This window comes from Lates calcarifer, linkage group LG6, assembly GCF_001640805.2.
Source record: "Lates calcarifer isolate ASB-BC8 linkage group LG6, TLL_Latcal_v3, whole genome shotgun sequence".
Classification (NCBI taxonomy): Eukaryota; Metazoa; Chordata; class Actinopteri; family Centropomidae; genus Lates; species Lates calcarifer.
The window spans coordinates 24,743,251-24,766,432 of NC_066838.1; the positions used below are offsets into that span (position 1 = coordinate 24,743,251).

Consider the following 23,182-nt stretch of genomic DNA (forward strand, 5'->3'; position numbering starts at 1 on the left):
GTTTGTTTCCTGAGTTTGTCTTTAACACCAACTCCAGGCTTGGTGCTGTTTGACAGAGTAAAAATCACAGATCACATGAGACTGTAGACCTGCAGAGTACCTGTGTATACTCAACACTACCTCTGGCAGTAGCTGCGAGGGTTACAACTCTATTGATCCTCCCATGAACTGCACTGTACCTGTGGCTGTAGTGTCCTCAGTCTGCTCCTGTTTAAGCTGCTCTGTGGTTGTAGGAACAGTGGTTGAAGCTGTGAAAAAATGCAGTGCAAAATGATGGGATACAGTATTATACACATCCACCTCTTTCAGGCTGTAGTTACAGGGTGCTGCAGGGTCCTGTTTCCCTCAACAAAAAGCCAACGGGACTTTTTATATGGCTTAAGGATTATTACAGTAAATGACCAACAAAAGTTTTGTTCAGTAAGATAATCTTCACTGATGAAACACCACTTAAATGATTTTTGAAACTGAGTTTGAATTTGAGTTAAAAATAAAACACAACAACGTTTGTGGTCTTGTAGCAACCACCTTTTTTTTAAGAACGCAAAAAGCTTAAAAATCATGAAAGGTGTATTTACTGATGTATTTTATATAGTAGAATAGTTTGCGGTAACCACAAACCTAATCTATTTCAAGCATCTAACCAAAACCCACTACTTCTCTAGTTTTTATGACATTTACACTCCACTGTTAATTATCTAAACAGCTCTTGATCTTGGTTTTATAAGACTCAGGCTTATGATTGTAATCACATTTTAAATGGGATTTTTTTTTTGCAGATGGAAGCCTTTTAGGTAGGACAAAAAAAACTTTTAAAAACAAAAAGCCAATGGGACAGTATAGTATTTTAATATGCAAAATGTATATATTAATTAATGCATGAGGTTATGATAGAAGATATTTGGGGACAGATAACTTCAGAAAAATGATTTAATTTAGACACAAACCGTTAGTCAAAGACTTGATTTAAACCAACAAGATCATTATGTTTCACTAAAAACAATTAAATTAAAATTATATGTTTGTCTCTGAATATCTGTTGATGCTTTGTCTTACATTTGTTTTCCGTTTCTTTCTCTCTTTCTTTAAGCTATAAAGGGAATCACAATCAACAAGATTATATTACAGCCAATGTTAAAAATCAGTTTTTACCACAAAAGACTTGACTTCCACTCTCTGTTTGTGTCTGTGATGACTGAAGCTGAAGTTACACAATTTAACGTGATGTAACTTCTAATTTTAACGAATTCCCTTTTCTCTGTCTGCCTCCCTCTCTGTGGTCTAAGCTGTAATGTCAGTTTGTTCCCACGTTGCTGGTGTGACACCCTTCGACGCAGCAGTTTGTTTTTAGTTCTGTGGGTGGTGATGTCTGTGGGTGTGTATTTCAGCAACTGTTCTATGGATTACAATGAGATTCTGTGCTGCATTCATGGACCCCAGATGATCGGTTGTAACAGCTTTGGTTGCAGAAGTTATGATATTCTCATCAGCTTCAGTTGTATTTTGTGTTTAGTTTAGAGGCAAACATACTAAACTAAGCTGGTGAACACAGTAAAAATACCTGCACATATTAACACGTTGATGTTAAAGAAAAACACCGTTGTATCTGTACGGCCTCACAGAGCCGCCAACATGGATGAGTGTTGGACCATTTCCACGAAAGAGGAGATCTACTCCCCTCCTCTCTACTTTAGAGAAGTGAAGCGTTCCTGGTTTGTCAGACAGGAAAGACAAGAGGCAACGTTAAACCATGAGAACCTCAGGCATGAAAGTCCATCTCACTCTGACCTGCATCTTCTTTCTCAGTGAGTATATTCACTTTATATTCCTGTCATTTTCAATGAGCTTTTAATCATCTCAACAATGTCATTTTTACTAGTTTTAATGGCGGTGTCTGTTTAGTCACATCTCATCAGTTGAGTTGAGCAAAATTTTATTCAAGAGGAACAGTGCTGCATCAGTGAATCAATGGGGGCTGTGGATATGTTACACAACCCATGAGAACCTTCATTTATGACCAGACAGTTGAACAAATAAACACTTAACTCAAGGTCTACTCTCTGAGTTTAATACAAATACAAATGCTCAACTAAAAAGTGATTTTGTAATTCCAGTTTGGATCAATGAGCTTTAAGTGGCTTTTTTAGTATCTGAGTATCTGTAGGTCTTTATGTCTTCAAAAACACAGACGTTAGTTACAGCAGTATTTTCTCTTGCCTGTTTGAGGCAGTAACATTTATTATAAAATGTCTTTGTGTCTGATGATTTGCTCTGGCCAGTTTTACACTCTCAAAAACTAAAAGTGGGATTATTGTGACAGTGGATTGTCCTTTTTTGGAGACTGTCCCGCAAAAACTGAGCCATAAGTCGTACAACCCGTAGGTATGTTTCATTGTTACGGCGACACCTAGTGGCTGCAGTAATTATAATGGGAGCACAGACTGTAACAGATACAGGATGGGATTAGCAGATGGAGATAAAGTCCATATAAGGAGGAGGCTGGGGCAGACGGAGGACAAACTAAACATGTTGCAACTTATGTTTCAGTCTTTAATAATGCACTGTATTTTAGAATCTTATTATATGTTAAACTACATAAAACTTAGAATCTCACAAGTAACTAATAACTACAGCTGTGAAAAAATGTAGAGCAGTAAAAAGCAGAAAATGTGGTGGAGTAGAAATATAAAGCTAAAACTTTACATTTACTTAAGTAGGCCGTTGCACATATTATTATTTATTTGATTGCACATATTTACAGTGTGTTTATAGTTGTTTTTTTCTGTTTTTGTATTTTAAAGTATTGTGTCTTTTTTAAGCGGAAAGCTACCAAGTGAAATTTTGTTACATGTATGCATAATGACAATAAAGAATTCTTGAATCTTGTACAGTTCTTAAGTAACTGTGACTGTTCATCTTTCCAGCAGCGCTGCAGGAGACTGATCTCATCAATGCAGAAACCTTCATTTACACAGGAACTGAAGGAGGAAACATCACAGTCACATGCTCATTTAACTTCTCTGGAAGGAAGAAGATCTTCTGTAAGAATGAATGTACAGAAGACAAAGACATTCTCATTGAAACAGAAGAGAACAGAGCTCAGAGCGGCAGATACAGCATTGAATATAAAGAAGGATTTTATCCAGTATCTTCTACACTTCTGTTTGTGACCATCACACAGCTGACCAAGTCTGACTCAGGATGGTACTGGTGTGGTTTGGAAAGAGGTGATTTTCCAAATGGATACGATGAGATTTACCTCAGAGTGACAGATGGTGAGTTTCTACTGAAAGTCATAGAAATGTTCCTTCATGTCTCTGCAGCTGTGAAGAAACTTTCACTGTTCCCTGACAGCTACTTCTGTTTCAAATAACCTGATCTGTTCAGTCTAAAAACATTAGTGCTGCTTATTTTCATCACTGTGAACACTGGTCAAAACTCAATATAACAATCAGCTCTGCTGGAAAATACCCAACAAACTCAAACTGTTACTCACATACAGACACAATATTTATCTGAATATTAATGAATCAGACAGTTCATGATTAGAAAACAGGAAATCACCTCATCATCAGGTTTTATTTTATTTTATTATTCACAGCTCCAACCACTTCAATCCCGGACTGTACTCTTCCACCCTTTTCAACATCACTCCCATCAGCCTCCACACCGACACTGATACAGACAACACAGAGTTTAACCTCCAGTTCATCATCCTCCCCTGAAACCAGCAAACAGCCTGAGACATCATCTGCAGGTTCAGGTTTATTACATATTTACTGTTTTTGTTGTTCACAGCAACCAGCTCCAAAAACTGTAGTTTCAGCTTTGCAGATAAAAAGATTAGATTTCACATTAAATATCATTGTTATCATGACAGTAACGTCTACACACAAACTTGAAGGGTCTGAATATTTTCTGAAGCCACTGTGTTTTCTTCATCCTCTCTCCTCTTCTCTCTCCTCCAGGTTATTTCCTGGTTTTGGTCACATGTGTACCTGTGGTGATGGTGGTTGTTCTGTTGGTTGTTGTTTTGCTGCTGCTCTACAGAAAAAAGATAAAGGTCTCTCATGGTGAGTTACCCTCCAACCTTATCTGCACCTTTTATATAAAGCTAATATAAACAGTAAAACATCCTGTATCTGTTCCACAGGTTCAAACACGAGAGGAAAGTCAGACTGCACAGTGATGGAGGTGACTCTCTTTAACTTCTCTTTCTTGTCAGTCAGAACAGTCAAAGTACGTTTGCACAGTTTGCAAAATGTAACGTGAATGACTCCAGTGGGATGATGATGTTGCTTGGTGTCTGCTGGATGTGTACATGAGCAAAGTTCCCCAACGACTTTGCCATCACATCTTTACAAAGTCAGTAAAGTTGTTGTTATTTTCTTCAGGATGTCACCTATGAGAACTGTCCTCCAGCCTCCACACATCAGGACTCCATCTACCAGAGCCTGGATCCAGCCAGCAGGGATCATGACCAAACCTACTCTACACTCACACACACAACATAAATGATACTGTCTGAGAGTCAGAGTAAATCTTTCAGCATTTAAAACACACACACACACACACACACACACACACAGTGTGAATGAAACTTCTTTTGCTAATGAAACAGTTGTTATGTGCTGTAATTATCCATTGACCTTTGACCTCCAAAATCTAATCATTTCATTTTTGAGTCCAAGTGAATGTTTGCACCAAATTTGAAGAAATTCCCTCAAGGTGTTACTGAGATATCGGTCACTGACACAGAGGCATAAAAATGTTAAACTGTCCAAATACTTATGGTCCTGACTGTACTTCTATACTATGTAATTCACAGCTGAGCCATCAGTAAACCACTTTTATTGTTTTCATGCTGTTGTTTTGGGTCAGTTATTTAAAAAAGTCTAACTTTAATTCTGCTTTAAGTCCCTAGGCTCAGTTTAAATGTCAGATCATAAATAAACTCACATCTCATAGACTCAGCAGTAATCATTTCTTCAAGTACAGAGGGAGGAGAGGGGAGTAGAGTGTGTGATGTGTTTGGAGGAGGGACTCCTCAGTTCAACAAAGATTATTTAGAGAAGTGAGAAGTTCCTGGTTTGTCAGTGAAGAAGGAAGAGAGGCAGCGTTAAACCATCAGAGCCTCAGACATGAAAGTCCATCACACTCTGATCTGCTTCTTTCTCAGTGAGTACACCCTTTATTTTTCTCTTTTTATTATGTAACTTTTCTTTATTTAAAGTTAATCAGTAAGATTTGTATCATGTATTTCAGTTTTAACAGTGGACTCTGTTTGGTCTCAGTCTTGCTCCATTAACATGAGACTGACCTCTTGTACAAAGCGACTCCACAGGTCGTCTGTGCAGCAGTTTATTATGGTTGTAGTAATAATAGTTGCATTCGACATCTACTCAATGGTCAGTGTAAACTGCTCTAACTGCTGGGGTGGAGTATGAAAAGACTGAAGTTGTGACACAGTCTGTCACTTCCTATAGTGTGGGTGAGCTCATGACAGTGACTGATCTAGAGAGATAATGTTATTTCATACAGACTTGAGAATAACATGCGTCCACCATATTGCCAGGAGAGCACAAAATAATAATCATAATAATGATAATACTAATTAATAAATGTAAAGGATAAACTTGGGATATACTTGTTCTACAATAGAAAACTCTTGAAATAAACTGATGAACAGCTTTCCTGCTTGAAATGAAAACTAGTGTTGGTGCCCAAGTGTAAAACGAGCTACCAGAAGGAGGAGACAAAATAAATGTCATCTCCTTTTGGAGAGATAATAACAGAATATAACTGATCTGAAACAGGATTTATACAAACTTTATGGTTAATCTGTCAATGTACAAATGATATTTTTTTTGGTGTCTGTTTCACTTCACATTTTTCCAGAAATAATTTTTATTTTGTGTTTTGTTTATGGAAAGGATTTTTTTTTTTTTTTAATTCTAGAGATTTTTATTTGATTATTCAAATTTTGATGGCTTATTCTGTGAACAAAACAAATGTTGTGTGGTTGATGGTGAGTGTTATCAGTCAGAGAGGCTGAATACAGACAGACCACACACTGTCTATGATAACTCTTATCTACTGATTCAGTGACACAGTAGTTTTGACGAGTGGGATGTGCAGAATCTTAAAAAGACATCTGCACAGATGTGACGTTTGTTTTCTCTCGTTATCAACATTGATCAAAGTTAAAGTCTGAATCTTTTCTGACAGAATCTAAACTGAATCAGATTTCTGTCTGACTGTGGTAGAAGTGAGCAGCTCTCAGTGTGACTCTGTGTAAATATGAAGCAGGAGTTATGATCATCAGACTGCAGCGTCTCACTGGAAAATAGTAACTGTGACTGTTCATCTTTCCAGCAGCGCTGCAGGAGACTGATCTCATCAATGCAGAAACCTTCATTCGTACTGAACCTGAAGGAGGAAACATGACAGTCACATGCACATTTAATTTCCCTGGAAGGAAGAAGATCTTCTGTAAGAATGAATGTACAGAGGACAAAGACATTCTCATTGAAACAGAAGAGAACAGAGCTCAGAGCGGCAGATACAGCATTGAATATAAAGAAGGTTTTTATCCAGTATTTTCTACACTTCTGTTTGTGACCATCACACAGCTGACCAAGTCTGACTCAGGACGGTACAAGTGTGGTTTGGGCAGAACTGGTTTTCCAAATGGATACGATGAGATTGACCTCAGAGTGACAGATGGTGAGTTTCTACTGAAAGTCATAGAAATGTTCCTTCATGTCTCTGCAGCTGTGAAGAAACTTTCACTGTTCCCTGACAGCTACTTCTGTTTCAAATAACCTGATCTGTTCAGTCTAAAAACATTAGTGCTGCTTATTTTCATCACTGTGAACACTGGTCAAAACTCAATATAACAATCAGCTCTGCTGGAAAATACCCAACAACCTCAAACTGTTACTCACATACAGACACAATATTTATCTGAATATTAATGAATCAGACAGTTCATGATTAGAAAACTGTTTAAAGAGAATTGAGTTATTAGCCTGTAACATCAGGAGGAAATCACCTCATCATCAGGATTTATTTTATTATTTCATTATTCACAGCTCCAACCACTTCAAAACCAAACTTGACTGTTCAACCTTTTTCAACTGATGGGAGTGATCCATCAGCCTCCACATTGACATCAACAACAACGACACAGAGTTTAACCTCCAGTTCATCATCCTCCCCTGAAACCACCAAACAGCCTGAGACATCATCTGCAGGTTCAGGTTTGTTACATATTCAAAGGCATTTCTCTTAATAAATGTGGTTTCTCTGTACATAAACATGAACAGTAATGTCACACTCACCACTCTGAGCTCTTTTCAACAACAAATACTGTTTTCATTGACAAATTAATTCCAATCCTTCCTTCTTTGTCTTTTTAAAAACGTGTCTTTAAGCTGCTGTCAATGAAACTCAACACTTCCTGCACAGAGGGACATTTTCCTTCTCTTTACTGACTGTTTTTGTTGATCACAGCTTCGACCACTTTCCCTGAAAACAAGTAAAAAACAACACATACACTTCACACTTTCTCCTAAGTATAATTCAGATACAATTTTAAAAAACTGTTGTTTCAGTTCTGCAGACAACAGTCAACAACAGGAAGAGAAGATTTCTCATTAAATATCATGGTTACCATGACAGTAACATGTAGAGAATTTCATGTTTAGTTTAATACATGATGTACAGAAATTCAATAATCATTGGTTTCATTCTTTTTCTTCTTTATTTGATCTGATAGATAATTTGATCCACTGTGTTTCCTGCAACATGGAGAACTGTCATCCTCTCTCCTCTTCTCTCTCCTCCAGGTTACTTCCTGGTTTTGGTCACATGTGTACCTGTAGTGATGGTGGTCGTCCTGTTGGTTGTTTTGCTGCTGCTCTACAGAAAAAAGATAAAGGTCTCTCATGGTGAGTTACCCTCCAACCTTATCTGCACCTTTTATATAAAGCTAATATAAACAGTAAAACATCCTGTATCTGTTCCACAGGTTCAAACACGAGAGGAAAGTCAGACTGCACAGTGATGGAGGTGACTCTCTTTAACTTCTCTTTCTTGTCAGTCAGAACAGTCAAAGTACGATTGCACAGTTTGCAAAATGTAATGTGAATGACTCCAGTGGGATGATGATGTTGCTTGGTGTCTGCTGGATGTGTACATGAGCAAAGTTCCCCAACGACTTTGCCATCACATCTTTACAAAGTCAGTAAAGTTGTTGTTGTTGTTATTTTCTTCAGGGTGTCACCTATGAGAACTGTCCTCCAGCCTCCACACATCAGGACCCCATCTACCTTAGTCTCGATCCAGCCAGCAGGGATCATGACCAAACCTACTCTACACTCACACACACATCATAAATGATACTGTCTGAGAGTCAGAGTAAATCTCTCAGCATTTAAAACACACACACAGTGTGAATGAAACTTCTTTTGCTAATTTTATGGTTGTTTTAAAGATAGGTTCACAGTATTGCAGTAATGCTGTAATAATCCATCCTGTTCATTCTGGTTATTAAAAGATTCCTTCCTAATGTATTTCCAGTGTAAGTGATGAACAAAAGTCTAACTTTAATTCTGCTTTAAGTTGTTCCTAAGCTCAGTTTAAATGTCAAATTATACATAAACTCACCTGTCATAGACTCTGAGCTTGAAGAAGTGATTGGTGCAGAGGGAGGAGAGGTGAGTAGAGTGTGTGATGTGTTTGGAGGAGGGACTCCTCATTTTGATGAAGATTATTTAGAGAAGTGAGAAGTTCCTGGTTTGTCAGTGAAGAAGGAAGAGAGGCAGCGTTAAACCATCAGAGCCTCAGACATGAAAGTCCATCACACTCTGATCTTCTTCTTTCTCAGTGAGTACACCCTTTATTTTTCTGTCATTCTCTTTTTATTATGTAACTTTTCTTTATTTAAAGTTAATCAGTAAGATTTGTATCATCTATTTCAGTTTTAACAGTGGACTCTGTTTGGTCACATATCAGTCCACTTTTATCTGTCTCTGTCTTTCATGTTGGTTTCTGTGGTTGAACACGATGTTCACAGTTGGATATGAGTCACTTGTTCTTTTTTACAAGTGCTGTTTTTCTCCTAAAGTTTACAAGAGCATTTTTCTTAACCTGACATTTTTAAAATTCCTAATATTTTTGCATCTGATCGACATTAACATTTTCTCAGAATTAATCTTCATTTTGTATCTGCAGTCAAATCTTCTCTTCTTGTTTTATAGGTTTTACAATTCTCCAGGGCGATACACTTTAGTTTGATCAAACTCTTGAGTCAGTTCGATACCTTCTTATCACTTGCACATCTTTATTCACTATTTTTTAGTTGCCAACATTAATCAAAGTTAAAGTCTGAATCTTTTCTGACAGAATCTAAACTGAATCAGATTTCTGTCTGACTGTGGTAGAAGTGAGCAGCTCTCAGTGTGACTCTGTGTAAATATGAAGCAGGAGTTATGATCATCAGACTGCAGCGTCTCACTGGAAAATAGTAACTGTGACTGTTCATCTTTTCAGCAGCGCTGCAGGAGACTGATCTCATCAATGCAGAAACCTTCATTCGTACAGGAACTGAAGGAGGAAACATGACAGTCACATGCAGATTTAACTTCCATGGAAGCAAGAAGATCTTCTGTAAGAATGAATGTAAAGAGGACAAAGACATTCTCATTAAAACGGGAAACAACAGAGCTCAGAGCGGCAGATACAGCATTGAATATGAAGGTTTACTAGATATCCAGTCCCCAACTCTGAATGTGACCATCACACAGCTGACCAAGTCTGACTCAGGACGGTACTGGTGTGGTTTGGGCAGAACTGTTTTTCCAAATGGATACTATGAGATTGACCTCAGAGTGACAGATGGTGAGTTTCTACTGAAAGTCATAGAAATGTTCCTTCATGTCTCTGCAGCTGTGAAGAAACTTTCACTGTTCCCTGACAGCTACTTCTGTTTCAAATAACCTGATCTGTTCAGTCTAAAAACATTAGTGCTGCTTATTTTCATCACTGTGAACACTGGTCAAAACTCAATATAACAATCAGCTCTGCTGGAAAATACCCAACAAACTCAAACTGTTACTCACATACAGACACAATATTTATCTGAATATTAATGAATCAGACAGTTAACCTACTGTTTCTGAGCCCTTTGGTCTGATTGTTATTCAACTGGACTCTATGACATTTTTCAGCATCACCCTCATCATCCTCCCATGAAAACACCAAACAGTCTGAGACATCATTTGCAGGTTCAGGTTTGTTACAAAAGTATTTCTCTTGATAAATGTCAATTGTCTTTTTAAAAATGTGTCTTTAAGCTGCTGTCAATGAAACTCAACACTTCCTGCACAGAGGGACATTTTCCTTCTCTTTACTGACTGTCTATATCAGTTATTAGACATATAGACATTGTACTGCCCCTTTTCTCTGTGTTGCATATTAAGCATTAGTATTTATTAATAATAGATTGAAATCAGAAATCTATCATCTACAAACGTTTTGCTGTGGCACTCCAAGTTGTGATCATCTTCAATCCTTGAGACATGTCTAGAGCTTGACTGGAAACTGTAAATGAAATGACAGCATGACAACACTTGACAAGTCTTGGACTGTCTTTGAGTGGTCCAGCTAAAGTCCAGACTTGAACCCCATAGAACAGCTCACAGACTCTTCCCTTTCAGTCTGGTGGTTTAGATCACCTGCCAGGAAGAGTGGGATAAACTAACCAAACTTAACCAAGACTAAAATGCTGTAATTGCTGGCAAAGGGGCTTCTACAAAGTACTGAATTAAGGTTTTCTTGGGCACATCCAATTAGGAGAAAACCCCAGATAGACCCAGAAGTCAGTGGAGGGATTACATGTCCCATCTGTGCTGTGAATGCCTTGGGATCCTCCAGGAGGAGCTGGAAAGTTGCTAGGGAAAGGTTTTACCCTGCTTAGCCTGAAGCCACTGAGACCTGACCCCAGGAAAGCAGAGGAAAATGGATGTATGGATGGATGATACATTTCCAAAAACATGTTTTCACTTTGTCATTATGGGTTATTGAGTGTAGATTGATAGGTAAAAGTGTCAATTTTTGAATAGTTAAGCAACATAATACAACAAAGTGTGCAGGAAGTGAAGGGTCTGAATACTTTCTGAGCCTGCTCATCCTCTTTCTTTCTCCCCGGTCTCCTTCAGGTTACTCCCTGGCTTTGGTTGTGTGTGTACATGTAGTAGTGTTGGTCCTGCTGGCTGTTGTTTTACTGCTGCCCTGCAAAAAGAGAGATGACTCTCATGGTGAGTTACCTTTCAACCTTAGCTGCACCTTTTAATAAAAACTAATTTAAACAGTGAAGAATCCTGTATCTGTTCCACAGGTTCAGACACAAGAAGAAACTCAGAGCACATTGAGATGGAGGTGACTTTATTTGATTATTCTTTCAATGACTGCTACTGCACTGTGAGAATAAAAAACATTTGTTTCACTGGTAGCTCTTTTCACTGCTCTGCTGTGTTTACGTGCAAGATAGCAAAATTATTATGGTAAATACTTGGGTCAAACATCTGTCTCCTCTTCTTTATAGTACTAATGAACTAATTGATTGGTGTCTTTTGGACCTGCCAACAAATTTCCTATCACAACTTCAGAAAGTCATCGTGCATCAGTGTTGAGATCATAACTGTCCTCAAAAAATGATCATCACTGCTTGAAATAGCATTTGGAGAAGTGATGTAGTTCACAGCAGTTAATTAACTTGAATAGTGACTGTTTTCACAGAAGAAAGAAGGATCTGAATTTATGTTCAAATGTGTCAAACCACATGATCCACTTCTCTGTATTCATGCTAAGTAACGCACACTTTAAATGAAAGACTTCTGTTTCTTTCACTAAACCTGGTGCATGTCCACAGCTCCTGCTTTCTCAAGTCACCATTTCAATTATATTTCTGCTGTTTTATCATTTCCTGTCAAATCAGTAAAGTTGTTGTTGTTGTTATTTTCTTCAGGATGTCACCTATGAGAACTGTCCTCCAGCCTCCACACATCAGGACCCCATCTACCAGAGCCTGGATCCAGCCAGCAGGGATCATGACCAAACCTACTCTACACTCACACACACACATCATAAATGATACTGTCTGTGAGTCAGCTTTGACCTTTGACCTCACAAATCTAATCAGTTCATCTTTGAGTTCAAGTGAACATTTGAGGAACTTTCCAGAAGAAAAAATGTTATACTGTACTTTTCTTTACCTTTTTGTAATTCACAAACCACTTTTATTGTCATTACTGTTGTCTTGGGTCAGTTATTTAAAGGATGGAATATCTAGGTTTGTGTTAACAAGCTGATTTTTTATTGGAATCAAGTTAAACTTTATTCTGCACTTGTCTTAAGAATAAAAACTTAATGACTCGATTGATAAAAATGAGTCGTTTCTTGCAGCTAAGCTCATTTTAAATGTCAAATCATACATAAACTCACATATAATAGACTCTGCATGTTAAGAAATGATTGGTGCAGAGGGAGGAGAGGGGAGTAGAGTGTGTGATGTGTTTGGAGGAGGGACTCCTTAGTTCGATTATTTAAAGAAGTCAGAAGTTCCTGGTTTGTTGTTGAAGAAGGAAGAGAGGCAGCGTTAAACCATCAGAGCCTCAGACATGAAAGTCCATCACACTCTGATCTTCTTCTTCTTCTTCTTCGGTGAGTGAATTCTCTTCCTCTGTCGTTCTCTCTTCATCACATCATTGTGCCACATTTTATTTAACTACAGTAGATCAGTGGTCAGTTTCTCATGAGTGGTTTAATATCACAAGAGTCACTTTAAAATCACACACACTTGATACTTCTTCAGTATAAACTTTAAACAAATTGAGCGAACTAACCTGTTTCCAGTTAGTTTCCCTTGGTAAAGTCAGTTGAAAGTAAGGTGGACCTAACAAACAAGTTCTGTTCAGTCTGCAAGTAACACTAAGTGTTAAAAAAGTTTAACACATTTGCAGCAGTTTCTAAAAGCTTCACTTCCCTTTATCACTGTGGGAATGCAGTTTTATCATTTTACAGTCAGTGCTCAGAAAGTGACCAACATCTGAGCTGGCAGTCTACACTGACAATGTTGAATTGTGAAGAACAGAGGAATTCTTCATTGTGATTGGGTTGCATAGTAACTATTGATTGTTTGTCTTTTCAACAGCACTGCAGGATGGAAACACTGGTGTCATCAGAGCAGAAATCCCAGTTTTTAAAAGAGCTGAGGGAGAAACCATCACAGTTAAATGCCATTTTTCTACCACTGCAAGAAAGAAGTACTTCTGTAAGGACGAATGTAAAAACAAGGACATTCTCATTAAAACAGATAAGAACCAAGATCAGAGCGGCAGATACAACATCAGCTTTGAAGACAAACCAACTGGTGGAGGAGTTCTGTCTGTGACCATCAAACAGCTGATCAAGTCTGACTCAGGACTTTATGGTTGTGGTTTGGACATAGCTCTCTCAATAGACCCATACTCAGAGTTTAGGATTATTGTCACAAATGGTGAGTTACTACTGACAAACATGAAAATGTGAAAGAAATAAGTTAAATCAATGTTTCCATGTTTTTTTCTAAGCTGAAGGAGCATTTTATTCTCATCAGGATTTCTTTATTAATACGACCTTGTGTTTTGTTCTCTCACAGCTCCATCCACTTCAAAACCAACCTGGACTCTCCGACCAGTTTTAACATCAGCGCCAACAACAGCTCAGAGTTTCAGAACAAGCTCCACATTTTCAGCCTCCTCCTCTCAAACGACCAACCAGTCTGAGCAGCAGCAGACTGAGACAACAGCTGGAGCTTCAGGTACATTTACATTTTAAACTCCAGTGGTCCTCAGTGTAGTAGAGGAGCAGGGGCTTGGTAGTGAACCGTTCATGTTCGCTGAGTAAATAGTTCGAAAGCTTACTCCTTGTATCTTATATCTCATGTATATATGTACCTGTATATCCTCAGTGCCTTCTCCTGCTCTGATGGTGCACATTGTTTCACTCCTGCAGCAGGGTGATGCTGAAGACTTCAGGTTAACTTTGAAACAATCATGTCATTTAAAAGAAAATAAAAATAAGATCAGGCTAAGAACAGACATAGACAACAGAAATCATTTCATATGCGTCTGTGAAGCTTCAAACTCAACTCAAAACTCAACACTTCCTGCACAGAGGGACATTTTCCTTCTCTTTACTGACTGTTTTTATTAATTTTATTATCAGGTAAAATTTTTAAAAACTGTTGTTTTAGTTCTGCAGACAACAGTCAACAACAGGAAGAGAAGATTTCTCATTAAATATCATGGTTACCATGACAGTAACATGTAGAGAATTTCATGTTTAGTTTAATACATGATGTACAGAAATTCAATAATCATTGGTTTCATTCTTTTTCTTCTTTATTTGATCTGATAGATAATTTGATCCACTGTGTTTCCTGCAACATGGAGAACTGTCATCCTCTCTCCTCTTCTCTCTCCTCCAGGTTATTTCCTGGTTTTGGTCACATGTGTACCTGTAGTGATGGTGGTTGTTCTGTTGGTTGTTGTTTTGCTGCTGCTCTACAGAAAAAAGATAAAGGTCTCTCATGGTGAGTTACCCTCCAACCTTATCTGCACCTTTTATATAAAGCTAATATAAACAGTAAAACATCCTGTATCTGTTCCACAGGTTCAAACACGAGAGGAAAGTCAGACTGCACAGTGATGGAGGTGACTCTCTTTAACTTCTCTTTCTCTGTTTAGCTGCATTAATCAATATTATATATTAACAGTGGATCAGATGAGTGTGTGTAATGTGAAGTGTGTTACTTCCCCTCAGCTCTACAGAGCCTTTTAGTGTCTTTCAGCTTCACTGTTTTGGTTCAGTGTCAGGGCTCTCATCAGCCCCATGTCCAGACACAGCTGAGGCTGTTTTTAGTTGAAACCTCTGATCAACTCATTGTACACTTCCTGTCCAGCACCTACAGTTAGAAAACAGCTGGCGAGGAAGCTAAAACCTTTAGTAGTTAAAGAGCCAGATGTTTGTGTCAGAAGTTGTTTTAGACCAAAACAGAGCTGCAACATAATGCATGTCCACAGCTCCTGCTTTCACTCGTCACCACTACAAATGTATTTCAGCTGTTTTATCATCACATCAGTAAAGTTGCTGTTGTTTTCTTCAGGATGTCACCTATGAGAACTTTCTTCCAGCCTCCACACATCAGGACCCCATCTACCAGAACACTGATCCAGCCAGCAGCAACACACAACATAAATAATACTGTCTGGATTTTTGGTTTTGAGTGACAGTATTGGTATGGAGCGCTGCAGCATTGTAGTTTCATGTAAGAATTCGAATTTCCAAGATATTACTAATAAGAACAACGACATAAAAGGAGTGAAGTGATGATAAATCAGACATCAGGATGAAAAGGTAAATACTACAGGAGGCTAAGAAACAAAAACCTAAAAGTCAGAGAAAACTGTGAACAGGAAGGTGACTCTGTAAATATCTGTGCTATCGAAGTCTTCTCAGAATATTATGTACTTTTTATTAAGCGCTGTGTTTTGGAGCAGTTTGTGTAAGTCAGATATTTTCTAGATAATGTCCAGATTTTCAAGGGAATGTTTTTATACCTATCTTTAGTCATAGAGGGGAGGCCAGAGCCCAGTGTCAAAATCTAGCATCTCATTTGTTGTTTAGACAGAATCTCAGCAGTTCAGTTTGCACTCGTCCAGCACTGTCTAAAAAAGAAGAACCAAAAGACACAAAATACTTTTTCCCCCACATATACAGTGGTCCTCCCCAAGACTTTAATTTTCACATTATAACAATATGAATGTTATATTTTTGTAATATAAATATTATATAGTCACAAAGTTTTTTATTTATTTTTTATTCTGTCACTTGAATGTCTCTGGAAACTTTTTTAAGACTCACTTATGATAAAGCAACATGTCCTGTAAATAAATAACTTGATCCAACATAGGATTTCATTAAAAAGAATATAAAGGGAATTATGATGAACGTCTGTCTTTCTCTGAGCTGATTAGAAATTCGGGGTTAGGTCAAAGGTCAAGGTCACTATGACCTCATAAAACACTTTTTTGGCCCTAACTCAAGAACTGAAACTCTGATTACAACTAAATTTACAGATGTGAACTGAAACTTGACTGTTTGATGGAAACAAACAACTTTTTTTGCAGTTAGAGAAGCCAGTGTTGTCCCCGTTTCTTTAAGCCTATATTTTTTCACTGTGATAAATAAGCAGTATAAAATATGCTGAATTTATTATTGGAAGTTCAGACATGTTTACTTACTGAAATAAACGTGAAAACTTAATGATTCTCAGGCAAGTTCAGGAGTCTGAAAGAGAATTGTTTATAAGTGAAACCAGATCTTGAAGAAGTGATTGGTGCAGAGGGAGGAGAGGTGAGTAGAGTGTGTGATGTGTTTGGAGGAGGGACTCCTCATTTTAATGAGGATTATTTAGAGAAGTCAGAAGTTCCTGGTTTGTTGTTGAAGAAGGAAGAGAGGCAGCGTTAAACCATCAGAGCCTCAGACATGAAAGTCCATCACACTCTGATCTTCTTCTTCTTCTTCTTCGGTGAGTGAATTCTCTTCCTCTGTCGTTCTCTCTTCATCACATCATTGTGCCACATTTTATTTAACTACAGTAGATCAGTGGTCAGTTTCTCATGAGTGGTTTAATATCACAAGAGTCACTTTAAAATCACACACACTTACTTCCTCAATGTAAACAAACAAACAAACAGTTTGTCTCCATTTGCTTTAAAACGTTTCACAGAAATGATCATTTCAGGAAATATCTGCTATCGACTGTTGTTCTGCTTATTTTACTTAAAGTGGACATCAGTTTATTTTTGTTGTATTATGACTGCTCTTCTAACAGAGTGTGTGTTTTGTTCCTTCCTGCTGACTGTAGCTGAGTCTGTTGTAGCTTCACTGTGTTTGGAAATGCAGATTCTTTCCTAATGCACTTCTGTTGATGAGGAACAAAGTCCACACTCCTCCTTCTGTACATTTATATGAAGTTAAAATGAGGTTCCAGTGCTCGGAGATGAAAAATCAAGTGGCTGTGGGTTATCAAGTGCAGTTTTATCGTTTTACAGTCAGTGCTCAGAAAGTGACCAACATCTGAGCTGGCAGTCTACACTGAATGCTGAATTGTGAAGAACAGAGGAATTCTTCATTGTGATTGGATTGCATAGTAACTATTGATTGTTTGTCTTTTCAGCAGCACTGCAGGATGGAAACACTGGTGTCATCAGAGCAGAAATCCCAGTTTTTAAAAGAGCTGAGGGAGAAACCATCACAGTTAAATGCCATTTTTCTACCACTGCAAGAAAGAAGTACTTCTGTAAGGACGAATGTGAAGACGATGACATTCTCATTAAAACAGATAAGAACCGAGCTCAGAGCGGCAGATACAGCATCAGCTTTGAAAATAGAGGAAGAGTTCTGTCTGTGACCATCAAACAGCTGATCAAGTCTGACTCAGGACTTTATAGGTGTGGTTTGGACATAGCTCTCTCAATAGACCCATACTCAGAGTTTAGGATTATTGTCACAAATGGTGAGTTACTACTGACAAACATGAAAATGTGAAAGAAATAAGTTAAATCAATGTTTCCATGTTTTATTCTAAGCTGAAGGAGCATTTTATTCTCATCAGGATTTCTTTATTAATACGACCTTGTGTTTTGTTCTCTCACAGCTCCATCCACTTCAAAACCAACCTGGACTCTCCGACCAGTTTTAACATCAGCGCCAACAACAGCTCAGAGTTTCAGAACAAGCTCCATATTTTCAGCCTCCTCCTCTCAAACGACCAACCAGTCTGAGCAGCAGCAGACTGAGACAACAGCTGGAGCTTCAGGTACATTTACATTTTAAACTCCAGTGGTCCTCAGTGTAGTAGAGGAGCAGGGGCTTGGTAGTGATGGGAACATATATGACAAATATCCCGTTATTGGTGTTAGTTTGGAGACCATTTACAGCTGCTGGGTAAAAACTGTCTGTCATGTGAAGTTGAGTCAGGAGGTGTCAGTGTAAAACAAACCTGTTGTATTGTTCAAACAGGCACAGATGTGCTGCTGTACGTGGGTCTGACTTTAGCTGTCACAGTGATCCTGCTCTTACTGGGTCTGCTGATACTTTGCAGGAAAAGAGCCAATAAAACACAAGGTGAGACAAAGGGAAACACACACACACACACACACTCTGTGTAAGATGAATTCAGTCTGAACACACATGTAGACATTCATGTCCATATAAGCAAAAAGAGGAAGTGCTGTTACTGTAACATAAGATCTGGACTCATGATTGCTGTTTTAACGAGACTAAACTGCTGTACAGCTAGGTCCGCTTTAAGAGGTGGTGTGTTGTGTCACTGATCACTGATGAGTGTTTGTATTATCAGGGACAATCGGTGCCTATTGACATGAAACCAGATGATGTTTACATGTAAATGTCTCCTTTTAACATTTGAACAGTGAAGTGTAATAGTTTAAACTTCATGTGTTTTTCAGAACCTCCTGCAGACACAGTGTACGCTAATGTCTCAGTGGTGAGTTCAAGTAAATCTGGATCATTTCAGCATCATTAGTGTTTGAGGAAATCAGCTGATATTGTTACTAACCAGCCCCCTGTCCTCCTCCTCCTCCTCCTCCTGCAGGCTAACCGAGTGTATGAGGAGATCAGAGAGGAGGACAGACGGGGCAGATCTCCTCCTGTGGAAGTGTCTATAGTTTATACTCAGGCCAAATACTCCAAAGCAAACAGAGCTGAAACCACAGACGACTACAGCCTGGTCGCGGCCACAGCGTCCAGTGCTGGGAACAAAGTGAGTAAAATTGTGGTAGGATTTCAGCTTTGAGACCAGAGAACGATACCAAAGGAAAATGGAAGATTTGCCAGTTTCTTGATATCAGAGCTAAGACTTTGTGAAATTACAGATATTAAAGATGAATGAATTTATCTCCATGCAGCACTGGAGTTCCCCTCGGCTCTGCAGAGCTGACCTCTTTGTTTTCTTCTTCCAGGCTGAAGACGACTCGAGTCAACTCGCCTACTCTGAGGTGGTTTTCTCCAAACGTCCTGTCAGCTCCTTTCACGGCGCTCCCTGTGGTGCTGCTGAGGATGTCGTCTACTCCGTGCCTCGGGTAGGAGAGAGCTGGGATGGCAGCTGAGCTGCAGCAGCTTTACCTCCTCTGTACTCTGTTACTTTACCTCTGCAGTAACTTCATCGCTGCAGGTGAGCAGGAGCTGTGTGTGTTCTTCAGGTTTGTCATGTGACGTCCTACGATGAGGGCGAGCACCAAAGGTTGAAGAATGTTAAAAAAAAAAAGAGGAAGTAGTGGAAGTATGTGCACTTTTCTCTACTTAATTTCAGTTAATATGGCTGAATGTTAGAGCTTCTGTGTGTGTGTTTTTAAATCATACTATTGTACTGTTTTCCAAAAGTTTTCTGTTTTTAAATAAAATTATTAAATCAAAATATTCACAACTGAACCATCAGGAAACCATTTTAATTTTATGTATAATGTTGTCATGGGTCAGTTATTTAAAGGAGGGAATCGTTATAAGTAAAGAAGCCTGAATTGTTTTTGTTATAACAACTTGATTTTTTTAAACTGTTATATTCTGCACGTGTCTTAAGAATTAAGACTGAGAGATAAAAATGAGTTATTTTTTGCAGTGTAGACAAAAGAATAATATTAGTTCAACTTTAAGTTGTTCCTTAGCTCAATATAAATGTAGAACCACCACTAACCACCAGATAAACTCACATATAATAGACTCTGCACTTTAAGTAATAGTTAGTGCAGAGGGAGGAGAGGGGAGTAGAGTGTGTGATGTGTTTGGAGGAGGGACTCCTCATTTTGATGAAGATTATTTAGAGAAGTGAGAAGTTCCTGGTTTGTCAGTGAAGAAGGAAGAGAGGCAGCGTTAAACCATCAGAGCCTCAGACATGAAAGTCCATCACACTCTGATCTGCTTCTTTCTCAGTGAGTACACCCTTTATTTTTCTGTCATTCTCTTTTTATTATGTAACTTTTCTTTATTTAATGTTAATCAGTAACATATGTATCATCTATTTCAGTTTTAACAGTGGTCACTTATCAGTTCATGTTTATCTGTGTCTTTCATGTTGGTTGGTGTCTGTGGTTGAACATGTCTGTAGAGAGATGACATGGCATGAACTGTTGAAAAAAGCAAACAATGTGTTGAAATGATTTAAGGAACGTGGCGTGCTACTCACACGCCATTTGTTGAGAACAGGCTGTTCAAGCAGGTCTGGTGTTGAACTGACAGCTAAGAAACAGGACATCACTCGACATGGTTAGCTAGCTACCTAGTTAAAGTCATGGAAAATTTCAAGAGAAAAATAGTCACAATTATGGTGACAAGCTTGGATGAAACAGCTGCAGTCTTACATGATGTATTTTTCATCTATTTTTTTTTTCAATTGCATCCAAGTGCATTACAAAGCAATAATACAGAGACACCCTCAGCCCCATGCACTCCCAAAAAGATATCTGCACGAGACTCGTTTGAGATCAGTCAGGTCGGTGTAGAATTAATCAGCAACTGTCTTTGCACAATGCACGCTGGTTACTTTCTGACTTGATCCTGACCAGCTATGTTGTCTTGCATGTGTTGGTAACGACAACCTCATGAGATAAAAACAGCAGCAGTTTTTGAAAGCAGACGCCTCGGTTGTCCTCCCTCTGGAGTTTCTTTTCTCTAGTTATCAACATTAGTCAAAGTTAAAGTCTGAATCTTTTCTGACAGAATCTAAACTGAATCAGATTTCTGTCTGACTGTGGTAGAAGTGAGCAGCTCTCAGTGTGACTCTGTGTAAATATGAAGCAGGAGTTATGATCATCAGACTGCAGCGTCTCACTGGAAAATAGTAACTGTGACTGTTCATCTTTTCAGCAGCGCTGCAGGAGACTGATCTCATCAATGCAGAAACCTTCATTCGTACTGAACCTGAAGGAGGAAACATGACAGTTGCATGCAATTTTAAACTCCCTGGAGGGAAGAAGATCTTCTGTAAGAATGAATGTAAAGAGGACAAAGACATTCTCATTAAAACAGTAAAAGACAGAGCTCAGAGTGGCAGATACAGCATTGAATATAAAGAAGGAACTCTTCTAGTATCTTCTACACTTCTGTATGTGACCATCACACAGCTGACCAAGTCTGACTCAGGACGGTACTGGTGTGGTTTGGAAAGAACTGGTTTTCTAGATGGATACGATGAGATTGACCTCAGAGTGACAGATGGTGAGTTTCTACTGAAAGTCATAGAAATGTTCCTTCATGTCTCTGCAGCTGTGAAGAAACTTTCACTGTTCCCTGACAGCTACTTCTGTTTCAAATAACCTGATCTGTTCAGTCTAAAAACATTAGTGCTGCTTATTTTCATCACTGTGAACACTGGTCAAAACTCAATATAACAATCAGCTCTGCTGGAAAATACCCAACAAACTCAAACTGTTACTCACATACAGACACAATATTTATCTGAATATTAATGAATCAGACAGTTCATGATTAGAAAACAGGAAATCACCTCATCATCAGGATTTATTTTATTATTTCATTATTCACAGCTCCAACCACTTCAATCCCGGACTGTACTCTTCCACCCTTTTCAACATCACTCCCATCAGCCTCCACACCGACACTGATACAGACAACACAGAGTTTAACCTCCAGTTCATCATCCTCCCCTGAAACCAGCAAACAGCCTGAGACATCATCTGCAGGTTCAGGTTTGTTACATATTCAAAGGCATTTCTCTTAATAAATGTAGTCTCTCTGTACATAAACTGCTTTCACTAACAAATTAATTCCAATTCTTTCTTCTTTGTATTTTTAACAATGTGTTGTTAAGTTGCTGTCAATGAAACTCAACACTTTCTGCACAGAGGGACATTCTCCTTCCACCTTCCTTAATTATTAGACGTAGTAGACGTAATACTGCCCCCAAAATCTGTTTCACTTTAAGTATTAATTTTCATTAATAATATTTTTTAGAATATTACACAGTGTTTTTACATTTCTTGTCTATTTGAGGCAACATTACATGATCTATTTACACTCAGTAACCCATACCAACCGAACCGTCAAAACATGTTTTTAGAAATTGTTGCAAATTTATTAAAAACCAAAAAGTAAAATCTCTCATTTACAAAAGTATTCAAACGTTGTTAGCTGTGGCACTCCGAGTTGTGCTGATGTGCATCCTCCTTCACTTTAAGTCCACCTATTGGCTAAACGCAATAACCAGGCAAGAAGGGCCTCGGTCAGGGAGGTGACCAAGAACCCAACAGTCGCTCTAACAGAGCCTCAGAAATCCTCTGCAGAGTGAACCTGCTGGAGGAACAACCATCTCAGCAGCGCTCGATCAAGACTGGTCTTGATCCAGATCAGACGTTTATGATAGAGTGGGTAGACAGAAGCCACTTTGAGTAAATGGTTTGACAGCTCATTTGGAGTTTGTCAAACTGCATTTAAAGGACTCTGAGAACACAGGGAAAGAGATTCCCTGGTCTACTGAGACAGAAAATGAACCTGAAATCCATATGGTGAAGCAGACCTCAGGTCTCTGTCGTCACCTTTCAGCATGGGAATGACTTGAAGCCAAGGTGATGCTGGAGTGACCTGAGGACAAGTCTCTGACTGTCCTTGAGTGTTCCAGCCAAAGCCCAGATTTAAACTCCATAGGACATGTGTGGAGAAACCTGAAGATGGCTTTCCTTTCAGTCTGACGGAGGTTGAGAGGATCTGTTTTCATTATGTGACTCTGGGTTATTGAGTGTAAACTGAGAAATCTACATTCATCCTCTCTTTTCTCCCCCGCTCTCCTCCAGGGTTCTTCCTGGTTTTGGTCACATGTGTACCTGTAGTGGTGGTGGTTGTCCTGTTGGTTGTTGTTTTGCTGCTACTCTACAAAAAAAGGATAAAGGACTCTCATGGTGAGTTATCTTCCAACCTTATCTAAATGTTTTAATAAAACTAATTTAAACAGTGAAGAATCCTGTATCTGTTCCACAGGTTCAGACATGAGAGGAAACTCAGAGCACACTGAGATGGAGGTGACTTTCTTTAACTTCTC

At 38.6% G+C, this 23,182-nt stretch overlaps 2 protein-coding genes across 24 annotated transcripts in view; both read left to right on the forward strand.

Annotated features, from left to right (window-relative positions):
* The first annotated feature begins 3,620 nt into the window (after window positions 1-3,620).
* Window positions 3,621-23,182, forward strand: part of LOC108887407 (CMRF35-like molecule 5) — a 46,028-nt gene continuing 26,466 nt past the window's right edge. For 2 of the 23 annotated variants that reach the window (XM_051071443.1, XM_051071451.1), the window contains exons 1-5: window positions 7,162-7,262; window positions 7,851-7,952; window positions 8,033-8,073; window positions 8,280-8,889; window positions 9,556-9,903. In XM_051071443.1, the coding sequence (XP_050927400.1) occupies window positions 8,853-8,889; window positions 9,556-9,903 (385 nt within the window). In that variant the 5' untranslated portion in view covers window positions 7,162-7,262; window positions 7,851-7,952; window positions 8,033-8,073; window positions 8,280-8,852. Of the gene's footprint in view, window positions 3,764-4,014; window positions 4,074-4,153; window positions 4,195-5,092; window positions 5,179-6,375; window positions 6,727-7,161; window positions 7,263-7,850; window positions 7,953-8,032; window positions 8,074-8,279; window positions 8,890-9,555; window positions 9,904-19,643; window positions 20,061-20,994; window positions 21,346-21,674; window positions 21,837-22,937; window positions 23,043-23,121; window positions 23,163-23,182 lie in introns of those variants that run through there. The other 21 variants (XM_051071432.1, XM_051071450.1, XM_051071430.1 and 18 more) reach the window with 19 other exon arrangements.
* Window positions 12,571-19,551, forward strand: LOC108875464 (uncharacterized). Its single transcript, XM_018664434.2, has 7 exons — window positions 12,571-12,726; window positions 13,217-13,561; window positions 13,703-13,864; window positions 18,133-18,237; window positions 18,582-18,619; window positions 18,728-18,895; window positions 19,095-19,551. Exons 1-7 carry the CDS (start codon window positions 12,684-12,686, stop codon window positions 19,239-19,241), a joined length of 1,008 nt encoding a protein of 335 aa, XP_018519950.1. The 5' UTR covers window positions 12,571-12,683; the 3' UTR covers window positions 19,242-19,551.